Source organism: Chiloscyllium plagiosum, unplaced genomic scaffold (genome assembly GCF_037043375.1).
Source record: "Chiloscyllium plagiosum isolate Xiang-an unplaced genomic scaffold, Cpla_swu_hap1 HiC_scaffold_17, whole genome shotgun sequence".
In the NCBI taxonomy this organism is placed as follows: domain Eukaryota; kingdom Metazoa; phylum Chordata; class Chondrichthyes; order Orectolobiformes; family Hemiscylliidae; genus Chiloscyllium; species Chiloscyllium plagiosum.
Genome location: NW_028270155.1, coordinates 60493636 through 60509778, shown reverse-complemented (window position 1 = coordinate 60509778; position 16143 = coordinate 60493636). Strand labels below are relative to the sequence as shown.

The window sequence follows — 16143 nt, the reverse complement described above, 5'->3', positions numbered from 1 at the left end:
TGGAATAATACCTGGGTTCCTGGCGCTGTGAGGCAGCAGTGCCACATGAATAGGAAAGGTTTGGAAGGACATGGGCCAGGAGCAGGCAGGAAGGGACTAGTTTCGATTGGGATTATGGTCGGTGTGGATTGATTGGATGGTAAGGTCTCTTTCCATGCTGAATGACTCTATGGAAGAGTGCTGATGAGTTTGGGGAATGCTGTGGCAGTAGCGGTGGGTTTCCTGGGGCTCTAGATTACTAGTCCAGTGACATTAACACTACCTCCCTGTTGAGACGGGAGTGGAAGAAGATTCAATTCTATTTAGCCAATAATGTGCAGCATAATATTCTCAAAAGGATCAGTATTCCCGACATAACATTTTTCCCCATATTGTAGTCTGGTATTTCTTGCAGATTGTAAGGACTGGAAGTCAGAGTCGATAAAATGTGGAGCTGGAAAAGCACAGCAGGTCAGGCAGCATTGGAGGAGCAGGAAAATCAACATTGGGACCTTTCATCATGCCTGGGGAGGGAGCTTGGGAAAACCTAGGTGCTATGGTGATAGGTGGAGGCAGGTAAGGGATTATTGTGATTGGTCAGTGGGAAGGATGGAGTAGATAAGTGAGAAGAAAGATGGACAGCTTAGGAGGCGGGGGGAGGGGGAGGGCTGAACATGGGTTGAGGCTGGGGGTGGGGAGATTTTGAAGCTGGTAAACTGTATGTTAAGGCCATTTGGCTGTAAGCTCCCGAGGCAGATTATAAGATGTTGTTCCTCCAGCTGACATGTGGCTGCATTTTGATGGTGGAGGAGGCCCAGGATGGACATGTCGCCAAGGGAGTGGGAGGGGGAGTTGAAATGGCTGGTAAGTGGAAGGTGGTGGTGATTGGAGCGTGCGGAGCGCAGATGCTCTGCGAACCAGTCCCCAAGTCTGCGTTTGGTCTCTCCAATGTAGAGGAGACCACATCAGGAGCAGCAGATGCAGTAGATCAGGTTGGAAGAGAAGCAGGGGAATCTCTGCCGGATTTTGAAGGTCCTAACCAAAGTTGACTCTGCTGCTCCTTCGATACCGCCTGACCTGCTCTGCCTTTCTAGCTCCACACTTCATCGCCTTCGATATTTCTTGTTTGCATTTGCATTTGAAGAAAAGAAAGGAAGGTCCCATGTGGTGGGTAAGTAACGTTTTTATTATTCACAAATATTTAGAACATTATTAACATTACATGATAGATTAAAAATAAGCTTCCTCATTAAAGGCAGTTTTAAACTAAAAGAATCAAACAGTAACATTTGACGATTAAGCTGCTGATGACTCACTTTGGTTTGCAAAATGTTGATTAGAGCCTGGCTGGCCAGGCCTGTATTCCTTCTGAGATGCTCCATGCTACATTTTGATTCTTTTTTTTTGTATCCAAAGTATCCAATTTCTAATAAACCAAATAATTTGTAATAAATCAATTGAGGAATTACTCAAATGCTAACCCGGAGTAACTTTTAATTATCAACCATTGAACCTTCTTTAGAATCCAGTGGCCTGTAGTGTGACATCTGTAAGACTTCCCCATGTATTCCCTTCTTCAGAAGAATTTCATCGTCTGTGCATCAATCCCAATGACACTGAAATTTGCTGACTGGAGGGAAGTGGAGATCTTTGGATGGGGAAAGGGCATCCCTTGTTTTACAACACTTTGCCAGGATTCATGATGTTTTTGGGATCCAGTGCAGCTTTAATTTCCCTCATCACTTCCATACCAGCCGCACCAATTTCTTCAACCAGGAGATGCCTCTTGCCCAAGCCTATCCCGTGCTCCCCAGTACAGGTGCCATGCATGGCCAATGCTCTTCTATGAGAGAAAGCGAGAAAGAGAGAAAGCAAGAGCCCAATTAGCAAGGTAACCTGTTGCATTAAAATGTTTTTGAATATCTTATGTTCTGTAATTACAGCACTAACTCACACTGAGCTATGAGAACCTTTAGTCGGTCAACTCTATCAGTTCTTAACCGAGGACTGCAGACGTTGGAGATCAGAATCGAAGAATGTGGTGGTGGAAACACACAACAGGTCAGGCAGCGTCTGAAGAGCAGGAAAATCGATGTTTCGGGCATAAGCCCTTCATCAGGAATGAGGCTTGTGGGCCAAGGGGGCTGGAGGATAAATGGGAGGAGGGAGAGGGCTTGGGGGGAAGGTAGCTGGGAATGCAATAGGTAGATGAAGGTGGGGGTGGTGGGGGTGGGGAGGGAAGTGATAGATCGGAGAGGAGGGTGGAGCATATAGGTGGGAAGGAGATGGACAAGTAGGACCTACCTGTCCCTTGAATGATCCTATTAATCTCCCAGCCTCCTTGGCCCACAAGCCTCATTCCTGAGGAAGGGCTGAAACGTTGCCTCTCTTGCCTAACCTGCTGTGCTTTTCCAGCACCGCACTCTTCGACTCAGTTCATGGACTAAATAACATGGGAGAAATCAACACTCACTCAGATTCTATATTAAATAATGAATATGCAATGATTATCGATTCAAGTACACACTCTTGCTACCCTTCTGACTGGCATTGTAGTGAGAGTTAACCCTCCAGAGAGTTTTGTTCATGAATTTCTAGATATTGCCTTGGGATTCCTATTTGGTTTTAGGGTTAATCCATGTTGCTTCATTCTGAAAAATGCTCTTTCTTCATTTCTCTTTCAGTCAGACAAGCTGAACCTTGACAACAGAATACAATTAAACTGTTGAAAATACCTTCTATGCTCAGTAATAAGCAATTCCTTTCCCCTGAAAATACGCAGTATTACAGAATCTCCGAATCATTACAGCACTCGAGGAGGCCATTCAGCCTACAGTCTGCACACTAGCTCTCTGATTGAGCTATTCACTTAGTATCATTCCCCTTCCCATTCCCCAAAACCCTGCACATCCTTCCTTTTGGAATGACAGTCTAGTTCCCTCTGGAATTCCCTCTAGTTGAATCTGACTCCACTATACCCTCAGGCAGTACGTTCCAGACCCTAAACACTTGCTGCATGAGGAGGTTTTGTTTTCTCTCGCATGTCACTTTTACTTCCTTAGCTAATTACTTCAAATCTGTGCCCCTCAGTGTTGATCAGTTCGTGAATGGAAAGTTTCTCCTAATTCATTCTGTCCATGCCAGACCCCTCATGACACCTGTATCATTTTTCCCTTGTCTCAGAAAAACACTCCCAACTTTTCCAATCCATTTTTATTGCTGTAGATCTCCATCCCTGGAATCATTCACACACCTTTCCTCGTGAATCTATTTTCAACAGATAACCTTGTATTATCCTCGATCTACACTAAAATAGTGACCTTTACAGAACCATTTTACTGTATAAACAACAATTCAGGAGCTTTCCAGGTTTCTGTATGAGCCAGCTCAGTTGGCTGGACAGCTGGTTTGTGATGCACAGGGATGCCAACAGTGTGGGTTCAATTCCCACACCAGCTAAGGTTACCATGAGGGACTCTCCTCCCTGACCTCTCCCCTCACCTGAGCCTCCGGTTAAACCATCATCAGTCATCCCTCTCTCTAATGAGAGGGAAGCCCAACAATGCGTTAACATTAAGGTGACTGTACCTTCTCTTTAACTTATTCGGTTCTCTGTAATGTTTATGTAGGGGTCAAGTGCACTCCCAATACTGAGTCACTAAATGAGCTGAATGGGAAGGTAAGAAAGGATTGAGAATGATGTTCTGCCTACCAATGCTCATCAACATAAGGCACTCTAAGAAGCTTTAAACAGTCATGGGTTCCCTGTGACAGATGAACTTAACTGAGCCACAGATCTTCTCACAAAAATGGTAAAGTCATCCCCCCTCAGGAATCTTTCAAAGGACTGCTCTAAATGTACACTGTATCTATATTTCCGAGTACCACCAAATATACAGAGATTGCAATCGTATCCGTTAATGCTGCGAATAGATAGATAGGTAGATAGATCTGCTCTTCAGAATGACACGTTCCACCCTATACAGTGAGAAAGGCAAGGAGCTACTGCCGAGCAAGCAGCAGGATTAGCAATTCTGAGGCCACAACAGCATGGCGTCACCTACTCTCCACTGGGCCCCAATCCTTTAACCTTTCGTTTTGCTAACATGTGAACATTTGCAGGTGAGACACCATTCGCCCACTCCAGCTTTCAGGAATTAGCAAACTCTGGTGACTTTGTAGTTAAAGCCAACTTCTTGTATCGAGCACTTTGGGTTGTGGGGGGAGACCTGAAAATGCAGGCAGTCCAACAAGCTGCATCACTGGCGTGTGTAAGCCTCCTAATCCAAGCCCCCAAGGCACGTCATCTTGTCAAATTCAACTTAAAGATCATCTGGGATTGTTTTTACAAACCACTACCTTCTATCATATATCCACTGCAGAGCTGGAATAATCCATCTTGACATTAAGATCACAGCTCAGCAGATCTTCAAACACTTTGAAAAGTGCCATTTTCTTCTCTTCAGGGAAATCAAGTAATGCCAGAACAGAGATGAGATGCCTTACTGTGTACCGACTTAACAATTACCTTCTTTCCACATTCACCAGAGAATCCGATTGGATTTTCTCCTTTAATCAAGGAGCATGTTGCTATAGTAATGGCTCGACATTAACAGAAATAAACTGAACAGACGCTAGTTTTGACATCAATGAAACCGAGGTCTCTCGGAAGATTTAAAATATTGAATATAAATAAATTCTTTGGGAATGTACAACATCCATCTGCGGATGAAGTCAGCAAAGAACTGCGCAGCCTAAGGGAGGGTTACTGGAGTGTGAGAAATTGAATAATGTCTATAAGTGGGCTCAATAGTGACAGATGAAATGTAATAGGTAAATTAGTGGCTTCAATAAACTGAGGGGGGGGGGGGGGGGTTGGAAGGGGAACTCGGTGTTGTAGTCTCTCCAACTAATTAAAGGGGAATTTGAAAGCAATCTGGGCTAATTGGGTATCAGTCAACAAAGCAAAGAGGTTGTTGACTGATATTGCTGAGTGAATGTAGCATAAACACTTCAGCATTCCAATTCCCATGAATACAATGCCCCAGTTTGGACAGTGCAGAGAACCTTCAGGTGTGTCCAGATCAGCATAATAGTTCGAGAGCTCTCCCTTCGAGCAGCTCTGCAGTGCAACCTGTTGGCCTGGCTTATCCCAAGGACATTTGGGACTATACAGCCAAAGCCTGCCCAGCGACAGGTTCACCCTCCTTGGCTGCAACTTCTACATGGTTTGGGAATGGAGGTTGGAGTGTCCAGGCACTCCTGGAGCATCCTGAGAGGAAACCTCTGGTGGTTGTGTGTGTGTGTGTGTGTGTGTGTGTGTGTGTGTCTATGTGTGTGTGTGTGTCTCTGTGCGTGCGTCTGCATGTCTGTGTCTATGTGTGTGTCTCTGTGCATGTGCCTGTGTGTCTGTCTGTGTGTGTGTCCTACTCTGTCTGGGTGCCTGCAGGCACTACCCTGCTTCTGTGAGAGGAAGAGGCACCGGGAGTGAGGTTGAGCTCCCTTGTCCCCCTCTTGCTGCTGGTGCTGAGGGACAGTGCTTAAAGTCATGGACCTCTGAGAGTTCTGCTGGACCTGGCTCTCCATAGCAACCACCAACCTACCTATGGAGACAGCTAGGCGTTGCTAACATCGACGGGCTCCTTCAACGTCCGGTGCAGTTTACCGAGTGTCTCTGACCAAGCTGTTGCTGTCACTATCTGTGCATTGGTACAAAGTCAGACATTATGGGATTGTCCTGTGCCTAGGCCTGAGCAGCCCCCTGGTCTCTAGCAAGCTCTGGGTGCCCAGTGACCTAGGCCATTTCCTCCTCAGCGAGCTGGAGGGACGTGCCAGTGATGCGCTGACCAGAACTTGCTCCTGAATCAAATCAAAACCGAGTACCCACTGAGGTGAGAGGCTCTGGGTATGCAGCCAGGGATGTGTGACTGGCCAAGATGGGTGTCATGCAACCTGCACGCAATAATCAACGAGGTGAGCAGTAGAAAACTGTATGAGAAAAGTCGTTGTGAGCCCACAACAAGAAACCCTCCCTGCAATTCCCCGGCGATAAAATTCAGCCTAAAATTACTGTACCTGGCCAGTCTATTGGTGAACTCTTTATTCCTCGTCAATTCATCCTCATCTTGTGGGTCCACCATCATCAAACAGTGGAAGTTACCATCTCCTACGTGGCCTACAATAGGTCCTTGGGTTAAAGATGATAGTTGGTCACATGTTTCACATCAGATTCTCTTGTTTTTGTCAATGGTTTCATTGTAAGTTTAAAAGCATTACTCATTAAAGAGGGAACCATATTTAATCTTATCCAATAAGCTGAGGGATAAATGTTACAGAAAGGTGCTCTGCTTAAGCCATCAAATAAAAGCTAAATCCAAAACAAACATACAGAATGCTGGAGAAACTCAGCAGATCAACCAGCTGGAGAGAAGAAACAGAGGTAATGTTCCGAGTTTTGTACGACTCTTCTTGAGTTCTTCACAGATGCTGCCAAACCTTCTGCGTTTCTCCAGCATTCTCTGTTTGTTTCTGTTTAAACGTTGCCTGTCAGATCGCTGAGGATTTTTCTTCCTTTTTAAAAGACTGGCATTAGGAAGGATCTTATTAGATTGGAGAGCATGAAGAAAGATTTACAAGGCTGCTGCTGGGACTGCAGGGTTGAGTTATCAGGAGAGACTGGATAGACAGGGACTTCTGTCATTGTACCATAGCAAGTTGAGGGGTGAACTTATAGAAATATATAATATCATGAAGGGCATCGATAGGTGAATATCAAAGGTTTTTTCCTTAGGCTAGGGAAGTTTGAAAGTAGAAGACATAGTTTTAAGGTGAGAGGAGAAGATTTAGAAGGGACCTGAGGGGCAACTTTTCCAAACTGAGAGTGGTTCGTATGTGCAATAAACTGTCAGAGGAAATGGTAGGCGCAGGTACAGTTGCAATATTTAAAAGACATTTGGACAGGTACATGAACAGGAAAGACTTAGAGGGATATGGGTCAAACACAGGCAAGTGAGACTAGTTTAGTTTGGAATCTCGTTTGGCACAGACGAATTGAACCGAAAGGTCTGTGCTGTATGACTCTAATATCAGCCCCTCAAACATGCCCCTGCATTTAATTAGATCACGACCATTGTGTACATGAAGCCTGTTCACACTTTCTTTGCTCCTTTATCTATTAAATGGTGAACTAACAAAGATACTATCCATCTCAAAAGTTTCAATGATCCCAACAATGGCACCTTTATTGGAAGAGTTCCAGATTACAATGGTGCAACATATGGAAATGTATATCCTGATTTCACTCATGAACGACCATGGTTCTAAATTTAAAACTAATGTTCTTCTTCTGGATTCCCACACTAGAGGAAATAGTTCTTCCCTTTCTGCTCTAGCAAATCACCTTTACATTTAAAAGATAGGGATTTGATCAATCTTCAATCTTCTGTGATTAAAATGGATAGGGAAGTTTCTCTTTTAATCCTCTTTCCTCATGTGATTGACAGGGCCTGGTCACAAGCTACCATCAATACACAGTAAAAATAACTTCTAGAAGAGCTCATGTTCCATAGCGTTGTAACTCTGACCTCTGATCTATCTGCCCCTGCCGGAGGAACCATCTTCACTCAATCCCTTCCGGTTAATGAACAAGGAACCAGAGTAGATCAATCAGTGCCTCGAGTCTGCCCTGCCATTTAATATGGCTAATCTGATTTTAACCTCAACTCCACATTCCTGAATCTCCCCAATAACCTTTCATCCCCTTGGTCATCAAGAATCGATCTACCTCCACCTTAAAACTATTTAAAGATTCTGCATCCATTGCATTTTGAGGAAGGAAGGGAATTACAGACACTCACAACCATCTGAGAGAAAAACTGCTTCCTCATCTCGGTCATAAATAGGTGACACTTATTTTTATACCATGACCCCTCGTTCTCGATTCTCCCACAAGAGGGAACATCCTTTCAACATTCCAGGCACTAGCCAAGTGAATCTTCCCTGATCTGTTTCTAAAGCAATGACATCTTTTCTTAAAATAAGGAGACCAAAACTGTGCATAGTATACTAGGAAAGACCTCACCAGTGCTCTGTGCAACTGTAGCAACATCCATACTTCTATATTCCATTACCCTTGCAATAAGTGACAACATTACTTTTGCCTTCCTAATCGCTTGCTGTACCTGCACACTAACATTTTGTGATTCATGTACCAGAACACCCAGATGCTTTGGTGAATCCATTCAGCCGAACGCTTTGCGGGTTTCCTCGTCATACTTGCTCCCGTACCTGAAGCGGTCAGATGGTCTGTATTTCAACACCAGCACCATTCCATGAGTTTCCACATGGATTTGGGCTGAAGCCTGACCGGACTTAGCAACAATCTGAAAATAGGCAGAGTGTTCGAAAGGGACCACTGAGAGCATTTAGTCAATTTACACAACAGACCATCTATTGAAAGCAATGTATATGGACCCTGGAGGTAAAATATAACCCTGCCTGATGTAGAGTTGATGGTAGTTGTCTTTTCCCTAAGCTGAGGGATTTTAAATCTAGGGGAGAGGAGAAAGATTTAAAAAAGATATGAGAGGCATAATTTTTTTACACAGAGGGTGTTGTGTGTGTGGAATGAACATCCGGAGGAAGTGGTGGGTGTGGCTCCAATTACAGCAATTCAAAAGATATTTGGATGGATGTATGAATAGGAAAGGTTTGGAGGGACATAAGTCAGGAGCAGGCAGATGGGACTACTTTAGTTTGGGATTATGTTCAGCATGGACTGGTTGGAGCGAAGGGTCCGTTTCCGTGCTATATGACTCTATAACAGTATGTACCGACTGTGACCCACACTGATCCCAACTAAGGAAGCGAAGGGAGGCAGCAGATGTCAAGTTTTTGGAATGGCACATCCTATCCAGCTAACCTGTAAGCTTTGACCTCACCAAATCTTCTTTTGTGGTCACGATGATTTCTGGTAGCTTTGAAATTGGGACACAGACATCTGTGGAATAACCCTTGAGGAACAAAGCAGATTTTGTTTGTTAGTCGAACAGGTTTGAGGATATGGTTTGAAGTGCCTGAGACGAAAGCCAGCGCTGCCTTACCTCAGAGCCCGGGCGCATGGCACGAGCGGCGTACCACACACTGTGCCGCGCCTGCCAGAGTTTGTTCCTCGTTTCTTGATCTTTTGCCCAAACGAAATCAGAGCCACTGTTCACCTTCACTATCTCCTCTGTGAGGCAACCAGACACAAATGTGACAGGGCAGCCATTCTACACAGGCACAACTGCCAGGGTAGAGCAAGGGATCTGTTTGGCTTTATCTATCACCAGCAGGAAAAGTAAAATCTTGAATATGATCCAAACACTGATTCACAGCTTTAAATGGATTTACATCCTGTTGTTAGTGTGAATCTGAAATGGTCTCCAGTGCAAATTTGCCTCAGAAGGCTTCAAATCTCTGAAATATCAGGCCAGGGGATTTGTACTCTACAATAAAAGCCTTTTTGTTTCTGATTTCCAACATTTAATATTTTTTTTCTGTTTAGTGACTAGTGCTTGTTCTCTTTTGGCTGGGACTAAATTGAGAGGTCTCTTGCAGCTGAGTTGCCCTAAGGCAAGATGCGTGGCCTCCCTGCTATCAGAAGGTTATTATGAAACTTGAAAGGGTTCAGAAAAGATTTACAAGGATGTTGCCACGTTTGCAAGGTTTGAGCTGTAGGGAGAACCTGAATTAGCTGGGGCTGTTTTCCCTGGAGGGTAGGAGGCTGAGGGGTGACCTTAGTCAAGTTTATAAAATCATGAGGGACATGGATAAAGTGAATAGACAAGGTCTTTTCCCCATGGTAGGAGAGTCCAAAACTAGGGGGCATAGATTTAAAGTGAGAAGGGAAAGATTTCGAAGGGACCTAAGGGGCAACCTTTTCACATAGAGGGTGGTGCATGTATGAAATGAGCTGCCAGAGGAAGTGGTGGAGACAAGTACAATTCCAACATTCAAAAGGCATCTGGGAGGGTATATGAATAGGAAGGGTTTAAAGGGATATGGGCCAATTGCTGGGAAACACGACTAGATTAATTTAGGATATCTGTCTTCATGGACGAGTTAGACCATAGGTTCTGTTTCTGTGCTGTGGATCTCTATGACTTGACAATACAGATGCATAGCCACTAGGGACATGGGCACTGGACCAATGCCAAAGCAACTTTTTATTTTCCTCCATTTCTAAGCAACGACCAGATGGCAGTGCCCCGATTTAATGCCTGCTGTGTTCCCCTGTGCTGCTGCAGTCCAGCTTGCAAGGATAGGAAGTATTTACTTCAGCCAGAGGCTTCACCCCACACCACCGCCTCCCACAGTATGAACACAGAATGTAAATAAACCCACTCATCAGAGATGTCAATTCTGCAGGGCTTCGTATAATGAACGACTAAACATGTGATGAAGCCATCTGCAACGGCGCTCAAACGAAGGAACAATTGTAGAGAGAAAAAAAAATGGATTAAGTCATAATGGCTTCACATCTGCTTCACAACTCATTCACCATTTTCATTTTTATTTTGGATATGCATGCTTAAAAAATTGTGAACTCATCTGCACTGTAAATATCTTGTTTATGTGACAATGAATATAAACAAGCAATTGAAACTAAGCTTAGTAGTTTCCTGTCAATCATCATTAACTAATGCATTCTCCAAAGCAATGCCTCTACCACTTGCCAACCAATTGGCATTCTTCTTTATACAGAATAAATGTTGGTTTCCCTTCCCTCTGGTATTTCTCGAGAATTGTCCTGATCAGTGTAATACAGAAGGCTTCTACAAGATGTGCCTAGTTTTCAGCATCATTCAGAATTACATTATTATCTGAACATAGCAGAGAAAGAACCATACAACTGAGAGTAGAATTGATGGATTGAAATGCAAGCAGAATTTTGACCATAATTTATGGACCTCTAGTGATTCTGGGAGAAATAAACATGGAACTCAGAAAAGCCCAAACACAGAAATTAAAACACAGGTTTTTCTAGAATTGCACACATTTTCTTATAGACTAAGGGAAACAGTTCAGCTCAACATAATAGGAGCAGACCATTCAGCCCTTTGACCCTGTTCTGCCAATCAGTGAGATCATGGCTGATCATCTACTTCAACACCATGTTCCTGTGCTGTCCCTTGATCAAATCCCAAAAGAAAACAATTTTGACAGAATTAAGTTCTGTTTTCTGGAACAATTGCTTAAATTTTACACTGCGGCAGAGGTCCTCATTCCTGAGGAGATGTCAGTGGTGGGCCCCATCCCCCTCCTCGTTTGGTTCACGTGCCAGCTAGTAGACCACCTATTGCCCAAGGTTGGCTTTGAACCCCTAGGAATAGGACAAGCATCACCTTGCAACCAATGACTAATCTCTTGTCCCAGCACCGCTGTCGGAGGTGGTGGCCACTCCTGGAACTGCAAGTGTCCAACAGGAGGAGGCACTGTGGAGCCTAGAGCTAAATGGAAGTCTGGGGACTATCGGTCAAGGCTGACAGGCCAGAGGTTGTGGGGAGGCTCAGAATTGGCAGGATGGAAGGAAGGGATTGGGGAAAACCAGATGGGGTGGGGGCAGTGGAAGGATTACCTTGGGGAAGGGAGGCACTCGGATTGGGAGAGGGTATCTGGAAATGAGGCAATCACCCCCAAGCATCTGGTGGGTTTCAGTTGTCTGCCTGGTTTCAGTTGTCGACCTGGTTTGACTTGACACTGGCCTCCCACTATAGGTAAGACCCCAGTGATGCTGGTGAAAGGAGGCCTATCAACTGACTACTTAAGGGCCTCAACTGAAAAACGTTCAGATTCCAAAGCAGCAACAATGGACACACCCTCTAGAACAATCATTGATAGCCTTACACTTGGGTATTGCTAAAACAAAAACACATGTTGTTGAAGGTTTCTGTCTTGCACTCCTCAGCACGATTCTCAAGAATACCAATTTAAGGGAAAACCAGTATTTACACTGATGAGAAGACAGTGCTGATTGGTTGCCATGTGAACTCTGATTGGTACAGACATTACCATGGAGAATGCACCAGTGAATAATGGCGGACAGTTAACTGCCAAGTTTGATTTAAATTTTAAACAAAGGAATGTTGAATCTGATTGGTCAAGGTGCTGACAATGACAAGGGAATGGCCATCACTAACCTTATGGGATAATTACTACCCTGTTCAGGTCAATTCTTGCTGTATGTAATGCAGACTGATGAAGGGACTCGAGGCCTTGAAAATTCCCCAGATTACACCAGATATAAGTTATCTCAAATGTTTGAGCAACAGATGGAGCTAGCTGTTTCACACTGCTACTAACAGGATGCTGCAGTCAAACCAAATGTCTATCATTTGTGTGATAGACATCCTGCCTATCACACAAATGAGTAATGTGGTATATGTGCATTGATGAGTGCAAAACAGAAAAATGTCTGTATTAAAGTAATTTATAATTATTTCCCCTTCATGTTACAACATATATATATTACATATCAATATATATAAACACCTACTATATATATCTATAAATATATTTATTTAATGGTGCCTCTTATTGTGGCTGATATATTTTTTTCTGGACCTGTCAATTTATTAATGTGACAAAACAATGAAGGTAAATCATCCTGGTCAGAGTCAGGACCTGTTCTGTAAAAATAAACCACTGCATAAATGGAGTGAGTGTGAGAAAGGACTAAGAGCAGCAGGTCCCAGGTAAAACTGTGAACCCACCTGTGGCCTGAACCTGTTCCTCCACGCTCCTCTCAGTGCCGTGGAATTCCAGGAACAATGTTGATGCAACAGTATAGCGGAGATTGCTGTATTTGTTACAGGCATCGACCATCACATCGTCCAGGAACTCTGAGAAACACAAGCGTGGATGTTCAAAATGCTACATCGATGTAAGTTATTTCTGTTGCCTAATTGTGTTTTACTGATTTACATGCCAGACTCAACCCAGCATACGCAACAATCATTTTCAAACAAAATTCATCATGTAAAGATACTTACTCCTAACTATGCCTGGATTTATTTCCTGCTGATATATTTGTTCCATTTTTATACAGAGGAAAGTGATGCTGCTGCTTTGTCTTAAAGATAATTTGATATTGAAATAAAAAAGACATGGATTTCATTGAAATAAATAACACTTCATTTAAAGGGTAAATTGACATTGAACCAACTTGGTAAATTAGACAATACAGAGAGAGAGAGAGAGACACTGGAACAGAAGGTGACCCCAGTGCATATTAAAGTATGGGAAGCTCAGGCCTCCTCATCATGTTTATGGTGAACCAATATGAACTATCAATGGCTACTATCTTGAAAAACAAAGGTGGTAAATCACTGAGGGGTGAGTAAATGGAGAATGGTATCACCAGTTTGTGGAGTCCATCATACAGGGCTAACTAATATCTCGGACTCAACAGCTAAAGGCATCTAATCACATTCAATCCAAAATCCAATTTCTCAATACACAAAGTATAACAACAGCATTCCTCAGAAGCTGCTGAAATTGCCACTCATTCTGCACCTACATACAGGTCATACCACATATTAATACCATTTACAAGTTCACTGATGACACCACCATTGTCGGTCAAATCTCAGATGGCAACGAGACAGACTACAGACGGGAGGTGGAATACCTGGAAAAATGGTACACTGAGAACAACCTAACTTTCAATGCTGGTATGACGGGATGTTACTCATCCCCCCCCCCCCACACACGTTAATAGCACAGAGGTGGAACAGTGGAGAGTGTCAAGCTCCTGGGAATGGTCATCCATAACAAGCTTTCTTGGACTCTTCATGTGGACGCACTGGTTACAACGGCCCAACAATGTCTCTTCTTTCTCAGGCAGCTGAGGAAATTTGGCATGACGGCGAATACCCGTGCCAACTTTTATAGGTGTGCCATCGAGAGCATTCTGTCTGGACGTATCACTACCTGGTATGGCAACTGTACCATTCAAGATTGGAGACGGTTACAGAGAGTGGTGAACTCAGCCCGGACAATCACAAAGGCCAACCTCCCATCTATAGAATCCATCTACCGGGCCCCCTGTCAAGGAAAGACCGCCAGCATTCTCAAAGATCCATCCCACCCTGGCAATGTTTTTCTACAACCTCTACCATCGGGGAGAAGGTACAGAAGCCCGAACACACGCACCAGCCGGTTTCAAAACAGTTTCTACCCTACTGTTGTTAGAATACTGAGTGGACTCACAAACTCTTAACATTTGCCTGTGTCTGTGTTTTTGTTTTTGCTGCTGTTTACCTCTTATTTACTTACCTATGCTGCTTAACTCTGTGATCTGCCTGTACTGCTTGCAAGACAAAGCTTTTCACTGTGCCTCAGTACATGTGACAATAAATTCAATTCAATTTAACACAACTCATACAAAACTGTGTACCAGTCACACATTACCCACGTACAAAGTGACATTCCATCCATGTTTGGACCATAATGCACCCACATTTGGATTGTGCTGCACCCAAGTAGGATCCAAGATAAAATACAACACAATTCATTTGTGCTTTTATCCAGCCAAATCATCTGTTGTTTGCATTTCTGATAGCACAACCATCTCATCAGTTTGCATCTCCTGTTTCTCACTCTCTTTTATTGGTGCTTTAGGTATAAAGAGTTGATATTAAAGGGTTGCCTTACCTATCCTCGCTATGGGGATGCAACTCTGTAGTATCTGCACTGTGCAGTCCAAGGCTGCTTGCACTGTTGGAAAGGAGCAGACCGCGGAGACCATGCTTTCTGGGATGCCATAGAGACGTAGTGTCGTCTTGGTGATTATTCCCAGAGTCCCTTCAGAGCCGACAAAGAGATTGGTCAGGTTGTAACCAGCTGATGTCTTCCTGCAGCAGAGAGCATTATTGTGGTTTAGCTGTGTCATGTTCCCCCAAGCTGGACAAACATTTCCACAGACTGCTTTAGGGAGGTCAGGTGTCTGAATCCTATGGGGTACATACATGCTTCAACAAGAGGAATTTGCTTCATTCTTACATCAGCCACCAACTGAAACCAAGCACGTTAACATCTAGACTTCACCCGGCCTGCTTTAGGGCATCGCATTTGCGATGTCAGTAGATGTTTGGAAGTGCAGCCTCTCTTAAAAATAAAGGTGCCCACAGAAAGGTCATATAGACCGGAAGGAATTAATTGACTGGCTCAGTTAGTTCAATTACTGCTTGAGGGATAACATCAAGACAATGGGGGGTATGAGAGGAATGCATCCAAAGAGGAAATGTAGCCCACCACTGGAGGGTCAGTCTTGATTAGGTGTTCACATGGGGCTTGAACCTGTGACCTTCTGACTCAAGAGGTGAGCAAGAGCTCAGCCCAACCAGGGCTGATGTTTAAGAGATGCTTAGAAACAAAGACCTTCAGTATGGAGGACTATTAAGCAGTTATAGAGTCTTAGAGATGAACAGCATGGAATTAGACCCTACGGTTCAACTTACCCATGCCAACCAGATATCCTAAATTTGCCAGCATTTGGCCCATATCCCTGTCAACCCTTTCTATTCATATACCCAACCAGATGCCTTTTCAATGTTGTAATTGTACCAGCTTCCACCACATTCTCTGGAAGCTCATTTTATACAGGCCCCACCTGTCCCTTTTAAATCTTTCCCCTCTCATTCTAAACCTATGCTGGACTCATCAACCCGGGGGAAAAGACCTTGGCTAGTCACGCTATCCATGCCCCTAACAATTTTATAAACCTCTATAAAGTCACCCTCGGCCTCCGATGCTCCAGGGAAAACAGCCCCAGCCTTTTCAACCTCTCCCTGTAGCTCAACCCCTCCAATCCTGGCAACATCCTTGTAAACCTTTTCTGAATCCTTCCAAATTTCACAACATCCTCCCGATAGGAAGGAGACCAGAACTGAATGCAGTATTCCAGAAGTGACCTAACCAATGTCCTGTGCAGCTGTAGCATGACCTCCCAACTCCTGTACTCGATTCCACTACCAATAAAGGAAAGCATGCCAAACACCTTCTTCACTATCCTGTCTATCTTCGACTCCATTTTCAAGGAGCTATGAACCTGCACTCCAAAGTCTCTCTGTTCAGCAACACTCCCTAGGACTTTACCATTAAGTGTATAAGTCCTGCCCTGAT

General features: G+C 44.0%; 1 protein-coding gene across 3 annotated transcripts in view; it reads right to left on the bottom strand.

The window, feature by feature from the left end:
• Positions 1-1144: 1144 nt before the first annotated feature.
• ldhd (lactate dehydrogenase D) overlaps positions 1145-16143 on the bottom strand; it is a 37577-nt gene continuing 22578 nt past the window's right edge. The window contains exons 6-12 of one of the 3 annotated variants that reach the window (XR_006314169.2): positions 14674-14873; positions 12732-12860; positions 9081-9208; positions 8900-8990; positions 6055-6166; positions 5583-5678; positions 1692-1822 (exon numbers count right to left, since the gene is read on the bottom strand). Coding sequence is in view for 2 of the 3 variants with exons in the window: in XM_043707181.2 (XP_043563116.1) it covers positions 1657-1822; positions 6055-6166; positions 8900-8990; positions 9081-9208; positions 12732-12860; positions 14674-14873 (826 nt within the window). In the remaining variant the exon portion in view is untranslated. Of the gene's footprint in view, positions 1823-5582; positions 5679-6054; positions 6167-8899; positions 8991-9080; positions 9209-12731; positions 12861-14673; positions 14874-16143 lie in introns of all 3 variants that reach the window. The other 2 variants (XM_043707181.2, XM_043707182.2) reach the window with 2 other exon arrangements.